The sequence below is a fragment of the Lytechinus variegatus genome, chromosome 5 (assembly GCF_018143015.1).
Source record: "Lytechinus variegatus isolate NC3 chromosome 5, Lvar_3.0, whole genome shotgun sequence".
Lineage (NCBI taxonomy): Eukaryota > Metazoa > Echinodermata > Echinoidea > Temnopleuroida > Toxopneustidae > Lytechinus > Lytechinus variegatus.
The window spans coordinates 47,165,645-47,193,534 of NC_054744.1; the positions used below are offsets into that span (position 1 = coordinate 47,165,645).

Here is a 27,890-nt window from a genome sequence, read left to right on the forward strand (position 1 = left end):
CAAAATTGCATGCGATTCTTTTTCTGGGGAGCATTTCATGAAAGGACTTGCCAGACGTTTCATCTGACAAGTAGGGGAAGGCGGGGTAAGTTATGACACTTTTTTGCATTTTGCATGTTAGAATTGATATGACTAGTAATATTGCAGTATTAAGTACCTTTCCTTTAGATTTGATTCTTGGGCAATATTTTTCACTTATATATACTTTTCTACCCCCACGCCAAAAGTCACTGTGATCTTTGAAAAAAAAAACGATGTCAAATGGCTCAACTTGCCACATCTGTGGGGTAAGTGTTGTGCCACCTTCTGGGGTAAGTTGAGCCACAATGTACAAATGTATGCGGGAAGAACCAGCATGCAATTTTTTATCTAAAGTCTTTTCACTTGTTAATTCTCTATAAGAACCAACATTATCTAAAAGTTAAAGAACTGTCATGTGAATTTGGTCCTTTCTGCCTGCATATCAATGGCCTTTTAATGTTTTTTTTTAATTTTATTATACATTACCATGGCTAAACTTGCCCCATGTTGGCGTGCTCAAATTTCCCCAGTCCAAACATCCACACATTTAATAACCATCCATCATGTAAAAGACTATGACAAGAGTGAGAACCTGGGCTAACAACATTGTTCTTATTTCTTTATTATATTTAAAGACATGTGTGGGTAAAAGCACTAATCTATTTCACACCCTTTCTTACTTTTTTGGCTGAAATTTGTATTTTTCCCTCTAAAAAACTACTTTTTGTTTCAAAGTTCAGAAACAATGTGGCTAAGGGTTATGTAACGGGTCATCAATACATGACACCACTACAATGTCTGACTCATTCATTATTGGCCTGGGAGTGGTGGCTCAATTTGCCTCTATGCTCAACTAACCCCGCCTTCCCCTACTGTTTTATCCGACAATTATAGTTACATTGCCTCTCGGCCAATTAGAATCAAGGAAAGTTTTCAGATCTGACAACTTGTCGGACGAAAACGTTGATGAATTGCTCCCTGGTGAACAGTTCAAAATAGAAAGATAGAGGAGAAGGAATGGATGGAGGGAAAGGAAGACATTTTTGAGAGAGAGATAGAGAGAATGAATGAAGGATGACTGCTAAATCTCAAAAACACAAGATGCGACCCTGGCTGCTGTCAAGCGAAGGACGTCCTCTCTCGTCTTGAAGTGAGAAAGAGAGCCCACCTCTCTTCCACTTTGCAATGTGTGCAACCATGGACCTATTATAGGTCTATGGTGCAACTTAGTGACATGATGACTTTTTATGTCTTTTTAATTTCATCAACAGAAAATTTACAAAACGTGGATAAAATAGACTGACATAATTATCAATGAATTCCATTTTAAAAAAAAAAAGAAAACGCCATGGAACGAACCCCATCTCTGAGAAAAGAACCCGGGAAAAGAATAACGAAGAAAATTAATGTTTAGAGGGAAATTTTTCTTTGTAGTTGAATATAACCTTAACAAGAACAAATAAAATTGAGACGACTTTTCCCTAACTGTTTTCTTTAAAAAAAATAAAAACTATAGCTACAAAATATTGTGAGGCATTCGAAACACACACATGTCGATACAGATACAGATACAAATATACATGTATATATATATATTGTTTTAATCATTTATTCACCACTGGTACATTCTATGAAAAGGCAAACACATGGTTTATAAAGAAGTGCAGACATGTGTTTAAAGCTAATGAATTGAAATGTTGACAGTTTATTTTGGATAGACCATAAATTGGTATAAATTCATTTTACACCTTACCTATTCCCAAAACACTTTGAATTCATTTTTGCATATACTGCAAAAACGCCGGTGTTTATTTTACACCAGCCCGGAATCTATGTATGTCCACACCAGAGAAGTGTTAAACGACATCAATTTCGTTTTGGTCTAACATTAGGCGTTTATACAACACCAATTAGTATTAAAACAGCATCGGTTTGATTCCAAGCTGGTGTTATTTCAATACTTCTCTGATGTGGACATATAGATTTCGAGCTGGTGTTAAATCAACACCGGAGTTTTTGCAGTGGATTAAGCCAGGTGTTGCCCAACAAATTAAAAAAAAGAAATCACACAAAATAAGGAATAAATGTACAAATCTGTACGAAAAAGTCTATTTCACCAATATTTGTTTTATTCATATCCATTGAGATCTAAAATTGCATATATACTTCTTCACAAGGACAAGTTATGTCTACCTTTTAAAGTTATTGTTTTTAATTCTTAACAGATATATTTATCTTTCCTGGATATTTTCAAAATAATATTCTCACTGTAAAAAGCTAAAGATCCTAATTATGGTATCCGGAAATTCAGGTATTTTTTCTCTTTTTGTTGCTTACATAAAAACTGTACACTGTGATGCATATATTTCCCCGGGAACCTTTCTTTCTTCTTTACTTTGTATATTGGGACTATACAGCTCATTAAATGTCATCTATTAGTGTTGAAAGTTACGATAAAATTATACTGTTTACGTATAGGCCTAGACATTGACAGAACTTAATGAGAACTCTCTCAACTATCACCAGTCATACATAATCATCATTTAAAGTTGGTAAAATTTGTAATGAAGATATCAATATGATATCTGGATATTTTTACAAACACATCGTTCCATATAGTGATCAACTGTGGGTGCCCAAAATATCTCAGATTGTCAATGCCAGATTTATCAGTGCTTTGGCGCTCAAAATAATTTAGAAACTGCATTGAAATTTAATATCTTGACCACTAAGACCACTAAAGCACGAGGCCACTGCTCTCCAAAGTTGACGAGGCAATAAATATCACGATTGTGATATTACTCTCAAGTCTATAGAAAACACATAAGAAGATTTCTAATTTATATAAATTTTATGGGGCCAAAGCTCTGGCATTTCTGGTGACAAAGTTGTCACATTTCACTAACGAGCAATTTCTCGCCCCCCCAAAAAAAAAAATACGGACATTATATTTTTCACATCAAAGAGTCATAAAACAAAAAACATTTTTTTGGGGGAACTCATTAAAAATACTCGTATGGGCTGAAACTTTCAAAATTTAAATCCAAACTTGTTTTGAGCATTAGTCAGTCTTCTGCGTTGAAAAGAGGTGCTTTTATCTAAATTACATTTGTAGAGACTTAGGATGTCCATCTGCGCATGAAATTAAAGGTCCTATCCATAGACATCGACACCACCATGATAAGGGTATTTCTTTCTGAAAAAAAAAAAAGGTTGGAAGACGGCATGTGAATCCTGGTGAGCATATCGTCACCCGGGGGGGGGGGGCAGTCAAATATATTCTTGTACACCTGCGTGGCAAAAAAAAGCGTTGAAAGGGGTGGGTTTTTTTCAGTTTTGGACAGGACGCGAGCCGCGGGTGCACTCGTTAAGGGTACTAGTATATCAAAACACCGATTTTAAAAAAAGTGGTTTTGAAAGATTGGTCGATGGTCAATCGCGGGGTCAAACGTATTTATGGTATTTTTTTCCAAAAGTTCTTTGTTTAAGACTCGCCAAACATGTTTAGGGTATGTCTTTTCCACAAGCTTTTTCCCCGGGGTCATATTCTAGCGACAACTTGTTTAGGAGCCAAAATGTGTAAATAAGGCCGACAAAAACTTTTTAGGGGGTTATTTTGCACACGGATAAAAAACTCGTTTAGGGGGTGTTTGGAAATAATTTGGTAACGCATGTTTACAGCAATATATTTGACCCCTCCCCCTGGATCATCGCACCAACCAACATTATACCCACATGGCACACAGTGTCATCGCAGGGATTTAACAGAGAATAATTGTCTCCGCTGTACTTTAATTGATCCATGTCATGAAATACGTTAAGATGGAATGCGCTCGAATATTCGGTTATGCGCAGACGGACTATTCGTTTGGATTCGCGTTCCCTTTTGAGCTAGTAGGGATTTCTCGCTAATGCGGTGAATAACAGATTCAAGAACACATTAAATGTACTGAAAATGCCTGTGTAATGACAATGAACAGCTGGGAGGTCTTTGTCGAAAATTGGTGAACCGGAACAACAGTTTCGTCCTAAGTTTCGGAGATGGCGAAATATTGCAAATATGCCGTTTGTCCAGAGTCCAGGACGAAACTGCTGCATTGATTCATCATTTTTCGACAAAGATTTCTTGGTTTATCATTGTCAAGAAGGGTATTTGGCAATAGATTTTCTGTGTTGTAGAATTCATCGTGCTTCGTTGAACTCCCCACTGTCCTCCTGAGTAACCGTCGTGTTAGTCCCTAAATAATGTGAAATGAACATTCCCTTTCCATGATTTAGAAGTACTTTCTGGAATGTAGTTAGCTGCTCAGCATAAACCACAGCTCATTCTGCAGTGGGTTGTCATATAACTTTCATTTTTACCGCATTCTCCGTCAGACGCCCATTCAGCACAGTTGTTGCTACTGTCATAACAATTAGGATCATCTAACAAGGGAAATAAATAAATGAAAGTGAGTAAACAACTGAATTAATAAATTTATAAAGGGGGCTAGTAGATATAAAGTATCAAAACAAAAAGAAAAATGGCGTCAAAGGGTGGGTGTGAATGGGGTAATGACTGTTTTATCTTTCTGCCGCTTGTAAATCAATTTTTGACGGGAAAGACGCAATGATGTACCTATGACTATTTTTGCTAATCGAAATGTATACAAAACTGTTTCTTTTGATGGCTTATAGATATGCCAGTACATGTCTGCATACTGAAATTTATGTGACGTAAATATATTTTAAGAAAAAAAAAATCTTTACATGTATAATGACATTTTCTAAGCGGCAATAAACGCCAACTACTTTCTGTGTCATACCCTGATAAGTGTGCATTGCATCTTTAATGTATCTGTAACGCTATGTTTTAAAATAGTTTCCATAAGTGTCCTATACGCAATATGAAGAAATAAAGAGAATCCCTTACGAGATAGATAATGAGCTAGGCGGAACTCAGTTCAGACCAATTTCTCGAGATCGTTATCGATATTAATTCCTGGGCATTATACAATCCGTGTTATGCTTTTTCACGTGTATGCGCCCAGACATAAACTATTTAAATCTGTCATGCTTTTGAGAGAGGGAGGGCACTAGCGTACCTACGGGGGCAGAGGGGGTAGCCTGCCCCCATGACGAGTCACAACCCATGCAAGGGACGTATCCCTGCCCCCCCCCCCTGACGAGTCACAACTGATCCCTGGCCCGTTCTTTTGAACTTGAAGACTTTTTTTCTGGTACGAAATCCCTATTTTTGGTTGAAGACCTTATTTGTTGCTTGTCAATTTATTTTCTGGTACGAAATCCTTTATTTGTGGTTGAAATGTGCCCCCCTCCCCTGTGGAAAATCGTAGGTACGCCACTGACAGAGGGAGTAGAGTGAATGACATCTTACCATCACACGCGTTACATGATCTTCTACAGTTTGGTCTCATCCATGTTGGGTTAATCTCACATTCTCCTCGTCTAGCCCAGTCTTGACAATGACCCTCTTGATCTTCACATACTATCAGATTAAATAATCAAAACGGGTTGGTAAGATGGTTGGTGGGGATCAATATCAGACTTCTAGCATGTCTAGTCAGATTCATCATGTTCATGATTCTGTTATCATCGTTACTATCATCATCATTACCGTCGTTGTCATCATCACTATCATCATCATCATCATCACCATCATCATTATCATCATCATCATTATCACCATCATTATCATCGCCATCATTACCATCATTATCATCATTATTATCATCATCATCATCATCACCATCATTACCATCATTATCATCATCACCATCACCACCACCACCACCACCATCATCATCATCATCCTCATCATCCTCATCGTCACCATCATCATCATCATCATCGTAATCACCACCACCATCATCATCATCATCATCATTATCATCATCACCACCATCATCATCATCTTCACCACCATCATATTCATTCCCAGCCTCATCGCTACCATCACATCTCTGCCATCAAAGTAAGTATTATCCGAATAATAACTTTACAAGATTTATTATCACAATATTGTAAATATAATTATTTCTTTGACGTCAACATGGTGATCACCCAAATGCTTATTGTTTTTTTTAAATCACGATGACCTTAATTACCTCCGCAAAAAATCATTCATTTTCTTTTCTATTTCTTTACAAAGGAGATTATTCTTATAATTGGTTTGCTGTAGGGCAGTGTTTGAGCGAGTATGTCATTTCTGCACACTTGAAAAATAAAGTGCCAAATAAACCATACGGTTTTCTTCAAGAGGGCATTATATGAATTTTCCTTCAGATGATCATTATTTCATTAAATTTGATAGAAAATATCATTTAATAGTCGCTCTTGGGAGGATGACCATATTTGGAGGATATCTCCGCGAGGTATAATTAACGTAATTTTGTTCCTGACAACTCATCAGCAAAACAAATTAGATAACTGCGCCAGACACACACAGGGCGTAAAGAAAATTGGACACTTCATATCGTGGTAAAGTATAGGCATAAAAAATTACGCGCAGATTTGACAAGGTTATTTAATTAGGAATGTTACGTAATCGATGATTGGCCATCTAATTCAAATCTCAGTATGGTGCGACGAACCAATTTCTCGCTGTAGCCAATTAACTTCCTTGCTAAAACTGATTATTAAAGGCTCGGTCACACCGCCAGAACTTGCTGGAGCGTTCCTGGAGCGGTGAAAAAAAATCATCCCCGCTCGTTGCCGTTCACCACCGTTTAACATAAGTTGGCCCCGTTAAGGCAACGTCTGTATATACGCTCGGCCACCGCTAATGGTCCCCCTATACCGCTCCAAAAGTTTTGAGCTCCTCTCCGGCAAATTTCATCACCGCTCCAACAAGTCAAAGATTTGCACCACTAGACGTAAGTCCGTGGACGTTTGGGTCCGCTAGGCCAACGCAAAGATCTTAAACGCTGGACAACCGCTGCTTCGCCAGCTTTGCACGGGCGGTGATTAAACGTAGCACAAACATTGGTGGCGCGGTTTTAAGCGTTTAACAAGCGGACACGGGATTGCTGGAATGTAGCTTACAAAGGGTTCGAATTTCCTATCATAACCTTATTTGAGATCTTCTACCATTATTATTAGTATCATTATTATTACTATTATTATTAATATAATAATTATTATTATTGTAAATTCAATGTCAATTCAGCCTTCGTAGCTGCTAAATTGAATAAAATATATCTTGAATCTTGAATCTATTATTATTATTATTGTTATTGTTATTATTATCATCATTATTATCATTAAAATTATTATCATCATTATCATTATAATTATTATTAATAATAATATTATGACGATGATGATGATGATTATTATTATCTGCAGCAACATCATCATCATCACTATCAGTATTTTTCTTACCTCTATGTGGTACATCTATGGGATGAGTAGGAGGATCTGGTTCTTGTGGAACCACGTCTACCTCAGGTTCAGGTTCTGGTCGGGTGCACACTCCACAGCTTAACCGACAATTCTTCTTCATGTACCGCTTGTTTGCAGTACACTCACCCCTCTCCGCCCAAGCTGCACAATCTTCATTTTTATCTACACACTCTGTATTAGCAGAATAGAGAATAATATCAAGATTTTATAATTTTTAGAGGTCCATATATTTCATTGACCGTCTTTACATGTATGTGTTTCTATGGAATGTATATAGCACTTTAAACAGGAATCATCGTTATCATTTTGTGAAGGCTTATTGTTAAGGAGAATTATCATTAACTTTAGTCACAAAGAGAGCACAACTCACCAAGAGAGGACCCCCCATCCCCCATCTCATACCATTATTGTAAATAATATGTCCATTTATATAGCGCAGTTACTATAATGTGCATATACTCAACTGCGCTTTGATACTTGATATCATATTATTACCCCGGCTGTAGCTAAGCCGCCATATTAATAAATGAATAAGTCCTACCGGGATTAATCCTACTTTTTATTCATTGCAGTAATATACCAAAACTAAAAGTAAAATCAATGAATGGTAAACATACGAGATTGTGGTGCCGCTGTGGTAGGTGTGTCTGTCACTTCTGGTTCTGTAGAGAATAAAAATAAGAATTTCTTATCATTATCCCTATATATTACGTGATATAAACTGATAAAATAAATACATTCAGGAAGAACTAGCCAAATAATTTTTGTGAAAGATCAGTGCTTTTATTTCGAACACTTAAAATGGGAAATAACCGTAAACTCGTAAACTGTATTCTGTAATGAGCAGCTTTTGAGTGAAGCTGGTATGTCGTTATTTCGTATTTATTTATTTTTGTGCAAAAATATTTTAGTTACTAATAATTAGATATAGATCTCTCAAAACCACACTTCAATAAGAATCCCATTATTTCGAGTATAAAAATAAGTCACGCAAGTACAAGTATAATTATCCTATCATTCATGTTGATCAAATAAAAATACATCCATATTATCACAAAAATTATGATTTAATTTGAACCCCCAGCCCCACCTCCTCCCTCGCTATGATTTTCATGTAGTGAAATGGGAGTTAAGGGATGAAGAGTAAAGAAAGCTGAATATCTAAAGAGGGATCTACTGCTGTAATAACGATATTCTGTAAATAAAATATGCAATATAGTTGCATTTTAGTAGATTTCATTAACTATCTGCATGTTTGGTACAATATTTACAACCTGGCTTGTACAGCATACTTTTATAAAATTAATGTTGCACTAGAGCGTTCATTTGAGTAAAATTTAACTAACAGTGCATACTTTACGTGCTAATAAACACTAGGGGAAACATTATACCTTCTGGTTCATCTATCTGGCAATTCACAAATAATTGGTCCATCTCAGATAAAGATTCTGAAAAAAATAAAAGGAAATAAAACCTTGATTGATTGTTTAATTCATTAAAAAACAATAACCATTGTGTATATACGGTTGAAGAGATAAGATATAGGTCACGTACTCGCAAAAGTATACATCTAACCAAGAAATGAGAATTATATTGTTTTTAGAAATTCGACATAAATATCTATCAATTATCACACGATCCAACAGGTATAACTTTTCGTGGTTTATAGTTTGCTGCATGCTCGTGAGGTTTCGCTTGAAAATTATCGTAATGAATGGTAACCAAAATATATGATTATACGATTCATATTACTTTGAAACCCAGTGGTAGCACTTTATATCATATTAGACTGTTGATGTTGGTAAACATTAGAAAAAGCTTGGGATCTATAAGAAAGGGGGAAAACCATCAAATTACTGAAAGAGACATGGTATCAGAACCTTATAAACATTATAAAATGAAATATACATATTCTTATTACAATATAACTTATTTGGGAGTATGTGAATATAATATGAAATGAATATTGACTGATTTTCCTTACCTGGATTAAAACTACAGCGATCTATCATCTTATTTTGACATGGGAAGACTTCTAACATGACCTTATAGAGGGCGTGATCATATCTAGCTAATTTCTCTCTCCTGTCTACTCCTGTATGAACTCCATATCTATACGGTGCTAACACATTGAAGTAACTCTGAACTCCGTCGGCAAAGTACCTGATTAAAAAAAACCATTAGAAATCATGTCGAACTTATACTTCATTACCCAAAGAAGCTGATAAGAATTACAAAATCACTCTGCAAGACACTATCTGGCCGATTCGACCCCACAGGGTTGTATGTCGACTTGGTGAAATGCCAAGTCCACTCATAAACAGTTTTTTGTCATTGTCAACTTGGAGAGATACGTCTCCTTGGTGGACAGATCTTGCCAAGTTATTATTAACATAAACTATAATATTTGATAAGTCAAAAGCAAGATTATCTCGTCATGTTTACATAATAACGCATGAATTTCGTAGATTAGCGCAGGTATAACGCACTCGAATTGATCCCTACGTCAAGGTATAATGCAACGGACATAACTCACTCATCCATAGAGTCGTCAGAGCGTGAATTAGCCCAGAGATGTTCCCGTCGTGCATGGTAGTAGGCTGCGCCAAGCTTACGACTAAACACCCTGTCTGACGCAAGACCTATCTTTAAGATGCTATGTGCAAGTGAATGAACTAATGTATCCTCATCAAACCACCGGTCACTGTCACGACATAATAGATTCTCCTCAGCAGCTGACGCAAGGGGGATATATAATGTACCTGTGTGGAATTAATTATTGGGAGCATTGTTATATTTATTAAATAAGGAAAAATTCTTCTGCAAAAACGTTAGAAATTAAATAATGAGGAAAAAATGAAACAAAAACAGTCAAAATAATGTTTATATATTTCTATTCCGCTCTTTGGATTAGAAGAGGGGAAAATATTTTTGGGCATAGAAGAATGCATAGTGATAGATAAGAATAATTACCAATAGGCCCCTACATTCCATTCAAGTCAATAGACAGATAATCAACAAATTTAATAAGTTCTGACAGACAGACGGGTTTTTTTAATTTTAAAATGCCCATGACAAAATGGAGTCATTTATTTTTCAAAACTCACACACAGGTTTGAGTTCAAAAGCATCCTACAAAATTCATTCTAATTTGATAATAAACCTGCAGAGATGGTCAAGTACTAACAATTTTTTGGATGATCCCAGGAAGCTTTATCAACCTCCCATAGTATACCGAGCCCCCCCCCCCAAAAAAAAAAAAGGTGAGGGAGATCACACTCAGACAGGATCGTAATAATACTGGACTGGTGATATGCTCAACGTCTAATCGTCATTTAAATGAATAGCGCCCTTACCTCCTAATGATCGAATACGATCGTTATAACTTTCATCGAGATGCGAGTGTTCAGGCAAATGAATGGTGAGTTCATTCTCTGCTAAGATGGCGACACGCATGAATTTCTTATACATCTCTTGCCTGAGGTCTCTCCGATCTGCCAACATGACGCGTACGACGTAACATGCACGTTTGATTGCAGCGTCAGACACACGTGATGACGCCACTATTGGGATTGCGTAAGCGTTCGTGTACTTCTGATAGAAGGGACTGCAAAGGGGGAAACATGAAATTACCAATTTATGAATCATAATTTGACTGTCTGCGTAAATAATCTAAATGTTGTAATTGCTCAAAAAAAATTAATAGCTCATTTTTATGAACTTCTTTCTTGGGTTCTTTCTTCACTCTTCAATTTGTTCCTTTTTGGCTTCTTTATCCCCCTCGTCTCCCTTTTTTTAATACTTGAACAAAAAAATCATGGGGGCTTCCCCTTGTAGCACCACCCCTGTATATTGTCATATTTCATTTGTAATGGTACATTAATGTAATCTGTTTCAGACAGTGGCGGACCGTGACCTGGAGGAAACAAAGCATTGGAGGGGCACAGCATTGTTCTCTTACAATGCACTGCATTGTAAGAGAACAATGCAGTGCCCCTCCAATGCTTTGTCTCCTCGGGTCACGGTCCGCCACTGGTTTCAGATCATAAATTTGGAATGGACACGAATATTATTTTCAACCGAACAGCAGATCAGAATATTCACACATGAAATGCTGTTTGCTTTTCGATGACTGATGGAATTCTGACCCGCGTTCATTTACATCTGGGGCCCGTTGCAGAAAGAGTTGCGTTTAAACGCAAGTCAAAAAATCAATCGTAAGTCCAAAATGCGCGCTGTTGATTGGTTGAAAATGAAGTTGTGCATGATTTTTAGAGATGCGTTTGATTGCAACTCTTTTTGCAACGGACCTTTGACCTTTGATCTCTGACCTGTGATACTAACCTTAGACCCATGTTGACCCTTACATGTGCAGGCACTGGACCTACATGATCACATCGCCATGAGTTGAGTGCAGAACCATGTCGATCGCCCTTATTACGTCTCGTATACTGAAGATACGTAGCTGAATATCAACAACAAAGTAAAACATGAAAAGGTTAGGATTTCTTATTTTCTCCCCCTCCCCCCAAAAGAAATAAATAGAAAAAATAAAATAAAATAAATAAATAAAAAATCTGAATAATATACCCTATTTTCATTCGCAAAGAGTTTGAGATGACAATAAAGGGTTAATCAAGGGCGGCTTCTTAATCCACATTCATTTTTTCTGGTGTGTGATAGCTGATATGAACACAATATAGGCATTAAGAAACCCTTAGAAGATGGGTATAAGATTAGATTCATGGATCTGTTTTCAAAAGCACAATCTAAAATCGTTAGTGCACTAGTACTAGTTGATATAAGAATTATAGGATCATTGTAATAAACTTTCTTCTTATTCTTGTTAAAAAAATACTTGCTCTTTTTATCTACCCCTGTCTCATGATATTTATATCTCATACTTACAATATTGTGCTGAATTTCTGATAAAGTAAGCTCCAGTCTCTGTTTCCTCTGATAGTGTTCCATTAGCTTTAATTTACAAGGGTGAAAAGAAAAGATTTACAATTAAAAGATAAGTTTATGTCTGTGTATATGGTGATTTTTATCTTGATCATAAAGAATAAGAATAAATATTCAAGTGTAAAGATTGGGTTAACTTACGGGTTCCATCCCCCTCTGTACATTGTCCACAGCTCATACGACAATGCCAGTTCATCCAACCAGGGTTGCTTTCACATTCTCCTCGGAACTGCCAAGCACTGCATTCATCCCTCTCATCTCGACATCCTAAATGATAAAAAACAACAAATGAGAGTGATGATGACACTACGACAACGGTGGTGGTGGTGGTGATGGTGATGATGACGATGATGGTGATGATGGTGATAAAGATGATGATGATGGTGATGATGATGATGATGATGTTGGTGATTACGATGATGATGATGATGATGATGGTGATGATGATGATGATGGTGATGATGATGATGTTGGTGATGATGATGATGATGATGGTGATGATGTTGGTGATGATGATGGTGATGATGATGATGATAATGGTGATGATGATGGTGCTGAAAAGACAGTTATGATGATGATGATGATGATAAAGATGATAAAGATGATGATGCTGATGATTTTGATGATAATGATGATGAGGATGATTATGATGATGAGGATGAGGATCGTGATTACAATTATGGTAATGATTAGCTTAATTCTATAGCTAGATATCTGTTTCAACAGTTGAACACACCAACTCTCACAAAAGTTATTGCAAATCAAATGAAAATTGTCATTCGTATCAGGACAAAGAGGAAGTAACAAATCTAAAATTTAAGAAATCTTACAATATCAACTTGAAATTGATTTCAATTTCATATTTTATCTTTACGAATCTTGCATTTAGAGCGCAGAAAGGTAAAGATAATTGAATTTTTGTAAAAGTTTCAGAACCTATAGAAAATGATGTAGAATATAATGATAAAAGGATTGTGCCGATTGGTTGACACTTACCACACTCTAGCTCGTCTGACCAATCACCGCAGTCGTTAGTTGAATCACAGGCTGAATCTCTGTGGATGCATTTTTCTCCATTGGCACATGGAAAATCCTGAGAATTGCACGATTGTTTGCCTGTTAAGTTTAAAAATCGACCAAACATAATTAGCTATTAATAAAATGGGACTTCCAACGCACACACACCATAACACAGTCAAACCTCACGACGAAAAGGATTAAATCCGATCGTTTTAACCATATTTTGATGCACACTTATGCAATAATAAGTTTTAATGCAACTAATCACACTGAAATATCAATAACTTCGTTATAAAACTGGAACGTCTTTTATCAATTTCGTTCGTCAATTTTGCCAATGAATTCAAGTGGTGGTGTCGAAATTGTTATAAAAACATAAATATGATTGATTTTCTATCGACTGCACGCATGTGTTTCAGCAGGTCCATCTGATCCCACGATTTGTCACGTGACGTGTAACATTATAAGACCTTCAAACACCGTTGTGTCGCCCCTATCTGATCGCTGAAAGAGAAAACACGGTCACATTTTTTAGTACACCCAAAATATTCAAATGAAGTGTTTTTGTGAGAAAATGTCAGATTTTGGGTGAAGAAGTTGCTAAAATTTTTATTCAAAGCACTTTAATATGTGTCTTGACAAAATGACTGCATGAATAAATCATCCCAAACGTGATTTTATCTGTAGGGGCAAAAGCAAAGGTTAAAAAATAAAGACAACAAGAAAACCGACCGACGGATCAAATTTTCACATTTGGCCTTAATTATGAGAGCAAAAAAACATTTTTAGGCCTAAAATCTTCGAACCTTCCCTTATGGTTAGCGTCATTATAGCCCCATCATCATCCTTGTCATCATCGTATTCATAGCGTTATCATAGCTCCATCCTCCTCCTCATCATTGCCCTATAGTCGTATCCCTTTCATGATAGTTGCTATGATAGTGTCATCATTATCATCCTTGTCAACATTGTCATGATGTTCATCACAATATCACCATCATAGCGTCACCGATATCCATTTCATCAGTATGATATTAACCTCCTTATCATCATCCTACTCGTCGAGGTCATCGTAATTATCACTGGTATCATCTACTCATTCGTCAATAATGGTCGTCCTCGTCGATGTCGTATACTTACAGTCTTTCTCATCGGAGCGGTCACCGCAATCGCCATATCCATCACACACCAGTTCGTCTGGCATACATTGCATTCTGCTCTTGCACATGAAATGTTGATCCGTACAGTCATCCAAGATGGCTCCTAATTAGGGGGTTCAATAAACGATTCAATTATTTATACATCTCTATATTAGTTCATTAATGAGGATGACTGCTGATACGACTTTTCTTCAGAATATTTATATTATTCATAACGATTACTACAAATAAGCATACAGAATTTTGTAAAGTTTCTTCGTCTAAATATTGCTGAACAGACATTGAAATGACATCAGCCTTTCAGCAGAAATATATCTACTTTGGCATGTTTGGTTTAGGTGGAGCCAAAATCATGCCATGAAGTAATTATCCCACAAATACATGCATGTGTGTACTTATGTTGCATTTCTTGCAAAAAATAGTAAGAGGTACAAGGCTTAAAATTCAGAAGTATAAGATAGATCGTTTGTTGATCTTTTCTCAAGAATCAAAATGCTTGTGCCTCCGTCACATCAACCAACCCGACTCCCGACCGATCAAATTTAATATCTGGATTGCTGAGTTCTTTAAGTCCTACAGACATGACAGAGATCACCCGGTTCCAGAAGGGAATGGGTTAAACCGTTATTTTGAATGGCATATATCGGTTCGGCTATCCGTTCACATATACCTTTAGGAGGCGGTTCTATATCCTTGCAGGTCCATCCATCTTTATCAAGGTCCTGACCACTAGGACACGAACATGTGTAGGAGCCATGGGGTTCGTTAACACATGGACCATCGCACCAATCATCGTATTCTAGGCATTCATCTATATCTGTAGAAATATGAAGGTATGTATTTTGTTAATTTCAGTTTCAGATTAGTTTCAGTTTATTTTCCATTATTCATATACAGACATTTACATGCTTGACATGAGTATGACATAATTATCTTCAGTTGAAATAAATGGTTCTTGAGACAAAATTTATACGCAATAAGAATTTAAATCAGTGAAAAATGGAGGGACCTAAGTTGAAAGCAAAGCTTGTGAGTTATAGGCCCCAATGGAAGAAGGAGATAAGATAAAAGGCTATATAGTTATTAAAATTAAAAGGTAAAAGAAAAGCAAATGATGCATAATGAAACCGTACAGTCCAAAAAGACCAAGCATAGTCTACATGCATCAAAACAATTGAATTGAATTCCTCTTCTATCGGCACCTACCCCCCCCCCCCCCCTTCTCCTTTTTCTCCCTCTCTCCCACCCGTCTCTCTCCCTCTATCCCTTCCTCCCTCCTTTCCTCAATCTCTCTGAAGTTCATTTCTATATTGGTGAGGAAGTAATCATGCCATATAAAAACCCATGATCATTATGAGTTGACCATGAAATGTAAAAAAATATATGTTATCATAATGGGCATCATCTCTTCATGAAAATTCAGCCATTATAAAGTAATGTAAGGTCAACAAATTATTCAAAATATATTCCTATGAACATGGATTAGGACTATCATTAGGACTATCATTAAACATGATGTTGGCATTATATTCATATTTTTTATTTGTGGAATTGTCACTGTTAAAGGACTTACCCTCACAAGTTCCTCGGCGTTCATGGTAGTAAAAACCTTCTTCACATATGCATTCACAGTGATATCTATCGAGCGATATTCCAAACAAACATTGCATTCCATCACAAGCTATTAAAAAAAGCATATTGTAGAAAATCAATAATAAAATTCAAATCTTATCATTGTGACATAATCTTGGCACCCAACAAGCTTTCATTCATTGATAATTCAAGAGCGATTAATTTCACTGCGGGAAAGCAACTGCCAATAATGGTTTTCTTTAAAAATAAGTGCCTTTAAGAACCAACATTACCAGAAAAAATATAAAACAAAGATATACTTAGACCGTATTATTCAGCGTTTGAGGAAAAAACGTCACAACTAGCTTAGTAATGAGTTCGGATACCATCAAGTATTTTCTGAACATGCAATGTCATTTTTCATATTCTCCTATCGACTTTATAAAATAATATTGTATTAATTTTATATTGTGTGATGAAGACACGTTCTTTTGTTTTTGTTGTAACAATCTTGCAAAAAAACATCACTAGAAAATATTTTTTTTCGAATTTCTTTATTCAGCCCTCATAACCAGTACGCATGATGTGAAAACACTCCAACGTGATTCATGGCTTCATGTTCCCTTCTTATTTTCAGTATTGTTTACAAATGAATTTATATCATAAATGTACAAGAAAAATGGGTCTTTAACTCACGGAGCGATTCTGGTTTAGCAGGGAGTCGAGAGCATGTTCTATTATCTTGGTTAATGAGATAATCCGCGTGACAGTAACATATATAACTCCTATGGGTGTTGATACAACCTTGCTCACAGCTATTCAGACCCTCAGCACACTCATTGATATCTTCAAAGAGAGAAGAAATGTAGATTTAATTCCTGATAATGATGATGATGATAATGATGATAATGATGATGATGACGATGATGACGATGATGATGATGATGGTGGTGGTGATGATGATGGTGGTGGTGGTGGTGGTGATGATGATGGTGGTGGTGGTGATGATGATGATGATGATGATGATGATGATGATGGTGGTGGTGATGGTGGTGATGATGATGATGGTGGTGGTGGTAGTGGTGGTGATAGTGGTGGTGGTAATGGTGATGATGGTGGTGGTGGTGGTAGTGGTGGTGGTGGTGGTGGTGGTGGTGGTGGTGGTAATGGTGATGGTGGTGGTAAAGACGATGGTGGAGATGATTGTGGTGGCGAAGATCATGCATCCTAAACATAATTTCATATCTTTTGGGAACTAGGAAAACTATATAGATCGCTTTTGGGTGGTATAATTCAATTCAATTCAATAATGTATACTCAACAACTAAAAAAAAAAACTTTAAAACAAAACGTGAAGACGTACTTTGTCTGACATCAGATCATGTATGAACTGGACTTAAAACAAAACTGTCAATTAATGGTAATTTGTAAATCTTTTTATATACATGTTCTACGCTGCAGGGATGGCATCTTAAAGCGCTTTATATATCGTAGGAAAGACATATGAATAATTGTTATTATTCAAATATGGAACTATTTCAAAGGGGCGGGTGGGTTGCATAAATTTTAAATAATGGCACCTGTCGATCATTTGACATCATTTCACAATAAACCGGGGGGTCTCACCTTCGCAAATTTCTGTGATGAAATTATACCTCATTCCATGGCCGCAGCTACATTCGCATCTATTGATATCTAGTCTGGAGTTATCATAGCAAGCCAAACCTGAACATACTGAAGATTTTAAAAAAAGGGATGTTAAGAAGTTATTTTTGTTTCATTCCAACCTAGTTTGCTCTTAATACAAGCAGCCTAAAATCAAGATGATAACACCGATGATGGTGGTGGTGGTGCTTCTGATGTTAATCCGTTCTTTTAATAATCAACCAATCAACAAATAAATATTTACATGGAAGAATGAAAGCAAAGGTTGAATTGAATAAATGACTGATTATTGATTCATGGTTGAAATACACGAATAACTAGTCAAATAGATTAATAACTTTACATTTTCCCCAAGACTGATTCCTTGAATGCACTAATTATGAGAGGCGGCATCTCGAGCTAATAATGATATGCGGTTAGGCTTTTTATCTTGTGGAAAAGTTATCATTAAGATAACCATGTTATTATCATTATCATTTTGAAGGTAAGCTGACTCTGAGTTTTAACTTACATAATGGTTTTGGAGCTAAATAACAATCCCAGCCGTTAGTATGAAGAACGTATCCATGGCGACATCTACATTCAAAAGAACCAGGATTATTGGTACATGTTCCTTTGCAACGTCGAGGGTGCTCTCTGCACTCATTAATATCTATAATATTGAAGGGGAAGAGTGTAAAATGGAAAGAAAAAACAAGTGTATAAAAATTGAAATGTTTATTTCATAACACGGTTACGTAATGTAGATACTTAACATAATATATGCCTAAAGATTAATTTAATATTGTCAAAGTTTCACGATTGGTATCTGAAATGGAATGCCCACCGAAGTTGTATAGACACCGCTACAACTTACATCCAGTCCCACCATTTCCACTCCCCTCAAATAATCCTCTCTGCCATTCCCACCCACCCTTCCCCTTCTTATCAAGTTCATCGTATTCCACTTCCCCATCTCTCCTCCCTGCATCTACCCCATCACCACTGCGTCTCCCTGTTTCAGCCCCGAACCCGTATAGTCCAAGCTCCTATCAATGGAATTATGACATTATAGAAGTCATGTTTATCTCATAAAAGCGGATGAGACAAGGTCTGTGAGGTGAGGAGATTAACCCACGTAATAACCAGTCAATGTCAAAACCCACGCAAGAAAGATGGATAACTCCATTCAAAACATTCAAAAGGGTGAGCCTTACAACCACAAGAGACGTGGGGAGGGAAGACACTAAATTTCTTCGAAAGCGGGGGATGATGATGATGTCCCTCACAAAGGAAGGAGGAAGAGGATGGGAAGAAGCTAGATGGACAGAATCATGGCAACAACGTATAGAACAATGCATGAATAAGAAGGGCAAATATAGATATAAAACTAGCAATGATGTCATCATGGTCGTGGTTACAATCTAGCACAGTGTCGTGCGGATCAGTGGCGGTATACCAAGGTTTCAGACATGGTAGGGCAATACCCCCTCCTCCCCACCCCCCCCCCCCGCCGCCCTCAAGTGGCGTCAGTGGCGTCGACACCCACCCAACCCTGTCTTTTTTTGTAGTGCTCGGCATAACTTAAAACTCTTGGTGCCGCCACTGACAAAAATATACCTTCGCATCTTTGATATCTGGAACGTCTGAACCCCTCGTCACATTCACACCTGCATAAAGACGTGTTCACATGCTCATTTCTATCGCATGTAATTTGGCATGAATCTAAGAGAAACATAGAAAGGGCACAGGTGTTACAATGGTTAAAAGTTAAAAACAAACAAAGGTTCAGTAGACGTGGTAGCAGGTAGGTGTATAAGCCTGTTCAAGATTCGTCAAAGAAATACATACTGACATGACGACTTATAGTTTTAATCATGTTTCGTTCGAAATATTTATATTATTAATCGCCCACACCCATACCCATAAGCATATCCACATTTATATAACCACAATATACATGATAAATATATGCCTACGTTTAAACCCACTTGATCATTACCAGGGTCTTTTGAAATTCCCTGATTTGGGTAACATGGATATGCCTATGTACTGGAAAATTGACGATGTTGTTCATGCTCTAATGCCATTAGACCGAAGACGAACTGGTTGTAGAAGAAATGAGATTGGACAATGTGGACGGATAGTGTCTTAAAAACAATGAATTAGACCAAATGGCAGTTTACCTGATGGCTCATCAACTCTTGCTGGGCTTGGTCTGGTCTTTGTAAGAAAAGATCAAAGAGAAATCAATGAATACAAAAGGAATACCTTTTAACATTAATTTGAAGCACCTTTTCTCTGCAAGTACCACCCTCTTACTTGTTTCATTCATGCACGAATAGGTGTTCGACTTCAATTTATATAAATGTATTGCGATTCATTAGGTAACAATGCACGAGAAGTTATTTTTACAGTTACCTATATCATGTATGTACTCAATATAAAAACACATACAATTAACAACTTAATCATGTTAATAAACCTTGGGTGTTTACCGAAGTTAAGAGGAAGTATGGAGGACAGGATCTTCCTGTCATAAAACCAAACTGATGTTTTTTACCAATGATTAGTAGATACTGATTTGAAATAGTTGATTGAAAATACATGAATCACATAAATATTTTTTTTAAATGTGCAATGGCTGTTCTAACGAAATTCGTTATCAAAGATATGGTTGTTTTCATTAAGAAATACGTGAAAATGGGATTTATTCTTATCAATGAAGGTAAAACCATGCATAGAGCTATAGCTCTTTGGTAAAACTAAGACAGTTGCAACTAGATTTATCTCTATATTACAAAGAAATATAGTTTAATTTGAATTACCATAAATTTCTCAAAAGTCATTTCTCTAATATTGAATTTGAATCTCATTTATTTGTTGCTTGTTTTTTTTAATTCAATACTTTGGTCGAATTTCGTTAACAATGCTGCGAAATATATTTCAGCCTATAACTTGTATCTATATACCGCCTTGAAACCAGGAGACGGGACACGTACTGTAAAAAAATGTAGGCCTTGATCAAACTGTTAGCAAATTCTATGACAACGGTGAAAGATATAACTATACAGGGGCGGATCCAGCTTTCGCCAATAGGGGGGCCGAAAAATATTTTGATCAACATATTTCTCGATTGGCCGCTACAATCTGGCTTTTTTGTTGGTTTTTCAGGGGGTAGTACTAACTAAAGACTGAAGTTTTAATTATATGTTAATTTTCATTGCTATAAACAATATACGGTATCTCATGTGGTCTTAATATATAATGCGAGCGCGAAGCGCGAGCTAAAAATCTTTGATATTTTATATCCTTAGAACTGAATATTCAGAGCAGTTTTTATAATCATGAACAAAGATAAGTATCCAACTAAACAATGCGAGCGCGAAGCGCGAGCCGAAATTTTATCATATAGTAATGCCATGGTCACATTTGTTCTACGGCGGCCGTACGGCGAGTCGAAAACAGCCGTTTTAACATTTTTTGTCCAACTACATATAGGTGGTTTGAATCAAAATTGATAAAACGGCTGTTTTCGACTCGCCGTACGGCCGCCGTAGAACAAATGTGACCATGGTATAACGTGAAAAGTGACTCAATTAGGAACTTGTTTAGTGATTAATGAAGAGGACACAAGTATCACCAATCAAATAATGAGAGTGCGAAGCGCGAGTTCAAAATTTCTGATATTCCGACCTGAAAAAAATGAACAGTCTTAGCGCGTTTTTATTTAAATAAACAAGCTGTGTGTCTCAAACAATTAAATGCGAGATAAAGGAGCATTTTGACAAATTTTGGTAAGAATTTCCAAAGAGCATAGGTTTCTCACAAATCAAACAATACGAGCGCGCAGCGCGAGCTGAACCTTTTGATACACATCAACAATTTGTGTAAATCAAACAAAATAATGAAAGCTTGATGTGCGAGCTAAAAAAATGTGTGCAAATTGATATCAGAACTGGATATATTGTATATTGTACATGTATATATATTTGTTATATATTAGTGTCATTTAACCCTCTTGAATGGGATTCATTACACAGGCAATGCGAGCGCGAAGCGCGAGCGAAAAATTTTATATCAAGTCTATTTTCCAATTCTTCCCCTCACCTTTTTTTGGTTTCCTTTCGGGGTCGGGCCGGCCCTTACGAGGCTGTAAATTACACATCATGGGTAAAATACCTCTTTCTTACTTTTCTTTCTGTTTTTCGTAGTTTCTATCAAGGTAAAGAGTACACTTTTTCTGCAGGTTGTCAAAAAATAGGGGGGGCCGGGGCCGGCTCGGCCCCCTCCTGGATCCGCCCCTGCTATAGAATTAAAAGCAACAGCCAAGGTCATTTCCAAATACAGAGAAAGTGTTTTCAGATGGTTCGCATTAGAGACTTGTTAATTAACAGTTCTAGGTTAACCGGGGACTTCCTGTGCCCAATCTTTAAAGGTTTGTTTTCAATGACAGATTATACTTTCAGTCATTCAAACTGCATGATTTCACTAGCTTATAACAACAGGCATGACCCTGGTCATGGGGAAACAAATGAACACTGTAAAAACTGTGGTGTTAAAATTGACACCAGTTGGTGTTAATAGAGTATCACACCCTGAGGTGTTAAAATTACACCATAGAGATTGAACATAACACCAAAGAGTGTAAATGTAACAACCATAGATGTTGTAATAACACCTATAGGTGTAAAACTAACACCACCAATTTAACACCGGTGTAAAATAACTGGTGTGGTCCTCTATGTACACCGGTTAACACCACAGTTTTTGCTGTGAAGGTACAATCGAAAGATTGGATGGATCGGGGATGGAAGACTATAATTCTGAGTCCTGAATCATGAACATGATGATTGTTTAATAAAAGCCAGTTGATTCATTGTCACAACATTATAATTAAATAGGACAGGGGAATAGATAAATAAATAATAAGATATTATATTCACTCGCTTTCAAGTGAAAGTATTCAGTTTTTGCGTCTGTAAATGAGACTGGTGTTTGTTAGATCTGCGGCTAAGATATCCATCGGGAAATGATTCATTATTATTTTGTTCAGTTAGAAATTCATTCATTTTTTATTATTCATTTTATTCCCTTTTCTTTACTAATTTATTCATTTATCTGTACAATCTATTTTCATTTATTCATTCTTTTCATATTCATATACATGTTCATTTGGAAGGCGGGTGTTCTGACCCTGACGTTTCTCAGCTTTCCCCGAATCGAAAACATTAATTCGTAATTGGCGATGATTTAATGAAATCTACCTCTAAGGATTATTTCAATTCTAATTTGATTGAGATCAGCCCTTAAAGGCCATTTTTAGAAAATTAATTAAGCACCAGTTTGCCATTCCTGCTCATTAAAACAATGTACATTTTTAATTCTTGACGGGAATTTCACTTGTGCTTGTAGTGTAAAAGTGTAAAAGTAAATCCCAATTTTTATTATCCACCCCTCTCAACTATATAGAAACGAATCATTACCTACTGTTATTAAAAATTATGGGCACTCAAAGGGGTACTCCAGGCTGAAAATAATATGATTTGAACAGATAAAGAAAAATTAGACTAACAAAACACTGAAAAGTTGATGAAAATCGGACAAGGAATAACAAAGTTATGCATTTTAACATTTGAAACAGCTCCAGGCATGTGTCATGAATATTCAATAAGTAAACTGGGGCCCGTTGCAGAAAGAGTTGCGTTTAAACGCAAGTCAAAAAATCAATCGCAAGTCTAAAATGCGCGCTGTTGATTGGTTGAAAATCAAGTTGCGCATGATTTTGATTGCAACTCTTTCTGCAACGGGCCCCGATGATTTCATATACCCACGTGTTCTTTTGTAGGTTGTAGGTTGAACTAGAAAACAAAAAATTGAATGACAGCTGATTTAGTGCATTATATATTATCTGCTGCAACATATTTCATTACAATGGAGACATAATTTTCATTCAAACATGAATGAAAAATTGAAACAATATGATTTCATGTAATAACATAAGAAAAGTGAAAGTGGGAATGTGACATCAACAACTCACCTAATGAATATTCATGACGACGTGTTTGTAATTATTTCCAAAACGTATTGCTAAAGTTTAAAGTTCAATAACTTCGCTATTTTCAGCATTTGGCTTTGTGAATTTTACTCTATTTGTTATATATAAATATTTTCAGCCCGGAGTATTCTTTAAGGTATAGTTTTATCCATGTGGTCATTGATAGAAAGATAAATGAGTCATCCCCTCAATGTGCTGACGGAGGAGTCTTAGCATCCAACACAATTATGCGTCATGTCCTCTTTAAAAAAGAAAAATTTGATTGGATCGAAAGACGATTTCATTATGGAGGAAGAATTCAAATGTCGAATTCCTTGTCAAATTCAGAGAAAGTGTAAAAAAATAACAATGGTTATGGAGGAAACAAAAAAATTGGATAGTTGCACAGTGGACCAGATCAATTAACCCTGCCGTAAAGAACACAGTGTCCCACAGTGTGAAACACCGTGTGAAATCATCTTCACACTGCTAAATTGGAGCCTTTTAAAATTGTGAATCACATCTTCACAGAGTCGACTATGTGAACACACTGTGAACACACTGTGGGACACTGTGTTCTTTCCAGCAGGGAAGGTTGGGTTTGGATGTTCCCCGTGAAAATGGCTTCATTTGATGGGAAACAAGTTTATTGATTACTTAAATAAAGAGATTTTTCTCGCTCAATATTACGATGTTCAAGTTGACTATAAACTTGGAGGAAAGGGGTGAATATGCTTCCAATTATATACTCGAACAGGTGCGAATCTAGTTCTATCGGGGGCACAGGTGATCCCATTCTCAGTTGCCCCCCCCCCCTCCAACTTGTACACCGTGCCTGTATACTCTTATGTGGAGTAGCTCTTTTGGAAAAGAGAACTTCAAGTACATAGAATATCTTCCGTAATTACTGTCATAACTTGTATTATAAATAACTTTTTTCAAAAAGGAAATTGCATATTTTATTAGTAGTAAAGTCACCAAATAGAATATAGGCCTATTTTGTTTATATCATGCTGCAGCATGGAGCAAGAGTAAACCTTCACTTGAAAACATGTAAACTAAACACAACTCCAGTTGACAGACCACAGTGGATTGAGGTTTTCATAGAAAAAAAATCGCCTGCACAGCAGTTTCACATCAAACAACGTATTAAGTAATGTAACACATGTTGAATGCATAGAGGCAATTTGAACTTGGTGTTCGGGGTGAGCGGTTATAAGTCCTTTTGGGAGTTTGAATCTCGGAGTCGAACCAGAAGTAAAAAGCTAATGAATAAAGTCTATATGCATGCGTGTCTAGCTGTCAGGTCGATTTTTTTTAGGACTCCATGGTCGAGTATGCCTAGCACCCCAATTTTAAATTGCTCTGAAGATACAAACTCTGGAACAAACTCAAAAGTTGGTTCTGGTTGTTTTTCTTTGCTGCTATGGATTTTAAATTACTGGATAACTATTAAAAAATGAACATATAACTGAGGGCATTGCCCTTCAAGTTTTGATATAATCTAGATTCTAGATCCAACAATCATCTTTGGGTTTTAATCGCTATGGCAACGTCTCAAGGGGTTAATAGCCTACGGGTCGGCATTCGTTGATGCTCGGCGAGGGAAAGCCTCTTCAATCCCCCCCCCCCCGCGGGTCACCCCAGCACCCCAAGTACTTCAGTGCATCTTGATTCCAAACCAAGCTTGATCAACTCATGTTCAGTCACATTTCGGGGCCAACATTGCATGGTCCATTAACATTAGCACAACCCAACACAAGCACCGAATCCAGGGGATAATAGCGATATGATTTAGGACTTCAGTGGCCGAAAATAGTATATAACCACAGTATGGGGCATAGTGGATCAAGGCCTATAATATTCGATCTTTCATTACGAAGTCTTTCGTGACAATCTAGTCGTTGTACAACATTTCATTCATGTAGGCCTATTGTAGACACTAAACATGCTAAACAGCTGAAAGAGTGTGTCGCTAATTAGCCGAGTAATCTTGTCTATTAACATACCGGCGGAAATTCTCTTACCTGTTTTTGTTTCCGTCTTGCAGATGACCCTCCGATGACACATATAACAAGTAATACAGAAAACACACATCCTCTTTTTAACGCTGTCATATTCATTGTCCACAGAAACTAGTTTCTTGTTGATATTCTATCCAAATTTGTTCCACACTCCACCAGTAAGATCAGGAATGATAATATTCTTCCACAAATTTCCAGTCTCGAGTTTTATGGGTGTTACCGTACACTCAGCTCAATTAAAGTGATGTTATTTAGTAGGCCTCTCAACAAAATATAAATAATCTAAGAACTGTCCCGTCAGCGTCGGTGTAAGGATTCGGGTACCTAAAGACCTAAAACAGCTATATTTATGGACTGAAATTATCAGTGATTGTTTATTCTTTATGAATTATTTCATTTTCCGAATTAAACGAGAAATTGTGATAGAAGTTATATGTATTAATCCAGGTCCATGTTCGACTGATTGTTACTTAGAGAAGTGAGAGTATCCAAATTATAAGGAGATTCCGGCACATTTTCCCCCTTCTTTTGGTTACATCTCCAAGAAGATCCTCTATTCAGGTCAAGGGTAACACATATTGAACATGTTTCTGAGCCAAGAAATGAAAAGAGACATCTAACAAAACGACAACTTTCGCAGATTCGTCCGAATGTTCTAAGAAACAAAAGAAAACTCACGTGATCCCACTGATACACACACACAAAAAAAGATGACAACAATACCCTGTTTCACAAGCGCAGCAAATACAAGGAGTTAAGACGAGGTGACTTCATATAGAATGTGTACAGGTGGTGCAATTGGTGCTGTCATCAAAAGCAGTTTGTGAAGACATCCACCAATGACCACCGATGACGTTTCGATGTCACACCAAGGATATCGACTTGGCCACACTCAGCTCTGTCTAGTATCATGGACAGATGCGTGAGATTCCCCCACGAGTTCATTCCGATTCAGGTTTTATCTATACTCCTTGTTGGTTCTTTTCTGATGGGTCCACCATATTTGCAAAGGATTCCACAACGTTAATCAAAAGAATAAGGCACCAAGCAAGGAGGTAGGATCATATGGAGAGTGAACAATGATGTAGACTCCCTATTCCAAAATCCTGTACCACAGTTCATATATACAAACACTTCGCTGGTATTTGGCTTTGACTGGTGGAACTACGTACGATTTTCCGAGCATCTGTTGATCTTACGTCTACAGGGGCTACAGGTGGTAAACTTCATATTTATTTTCTTCAGTAAGGCCTAGTAGACAAGATAGGAAAAAAGACTATAATGTCTCTGCCCTCAGATTCGACCTCGACCTTGTGACCTAAGTAACTCGCTATCATAGCAGATGTCCCAATTAAATGTTACTTCTCTTCTCCTTTTGATGTATATATTCCTCCTACCACCGTTTTCATGATGTAGACGGCCTCATGCTTTTCGCGAGGTACATTGTAATTGAGCTTGACAGGTGGAACTTAGTCTACACGAACAGACTCTATATTGTCCAAGTGAGCATTTTAATGGGTTTTTTGTTTGTTTTGTTTTTGTTCGGCTCCGCACTGCAATTCTATCTTCACAATATTAGTCTCATAATACAAACTCAGTAGTAATGGTTGAAAAATAAAACCTGAAAATAATGATAAAATCTCGTCATGGATAATTTTGCAATGAAGTCATCTCAGCTCTGCACTATCAGTCAGATATAGAGTCACCACCAGCAGAAGAGCTCAGTAATTGGAAACCCTGCTTGATCCCTGTTCGGGAGCACACCAACAATTCATATCGAAATTATTTATTCGAGTAAGGTGAATTATTTTTAGGACTCGAATTGGAGTTGGTAGACATTTTTTTTTCATACACACTTAAAACGTTGGGCAACTGTCCATTGTGTCGGGTAATGTATGTTGGTAAATATATATATCATATTCTGGGCAATTATTATCCAATATTGAGCAAATTTATTACCAAATTATTAGTTTTTATTACCCAATTTGAGCAGATTTTAACCAAGAGATGTGTGGACAGTATGTTGCCAAGGGTTGGTTAAAA

The 27,890-nt window shown here is 36.8% G+C and overlaps 1 protein-coding gene across 1 annotated transcript; it reads right to left on the minus strand.

Moving 5' to 3' along the window:
- Positions 1-3,722: 3,722 nt before the first annotated feature.
- Positions 3,723-27,268, minus strand: LOC121416319 (fibrillin-2-like). The gene is made up of 21 exons (XM_041609872.1): positions 25,851-27,268; positions 19,973-20,009; positions 19,407-19,511; positions 18,319-18,459; positions 17,769-17,876; positions 16,839-16,988; positions 16,144-16,251; positions 15,241-15,387; positions 14,551-14,673; positions 13,387-13,506; positions 12,532-12,657; positions 12,334-12,399; positions 11,770-11,890; positions 10,782-11,032; positions 9,962-10,187; positions 9,410-9,588; positions 8,817-8,873; positions 8,043-8,087; positions 7,405-7,596; positions 5,399-5,509; positions 3,723-4,446 (listed from the first exon to the last, which is right to left on the minus strand). The coding sequence occupies exons 1-21, from the start codon at positions 25,944-25,946 to the stop codon at positions 4,328-4,330; spliced, it is 2,628 nt and encodes an 875-aa protein (XP_041465806.1). The 5' UTR covers positions 25,947-27,268; the 3' UTR covers positions 3,723-4,327.
- Between the last annotated feature and the right edge of the window lie 622 nt (positions 27,269-27,890).

Coding starts and splice junctions, on each gene's coding strand:
- LOC121416319 (XM_041609872.1), bottom strand. CDS start 25,946: ATGAATATGACAGCGTTAAAAAGAGGATGTGTGTTTTCTGTATTACTT. Junction 17,877..18,318: donor TTTAGCTCCAAAACCATTAT/GTAAGTTAAAAC, acceptor TAAAATCTTCAG/TATGTTCAGGTTTGGCTTGC. Junction 10,188..10,781: donor TCGTATTCGATCATTAGGAG/GTAAGGGCGCTA, acceptor AATTCCACACAG/GTACATTATATATCCCCCTT.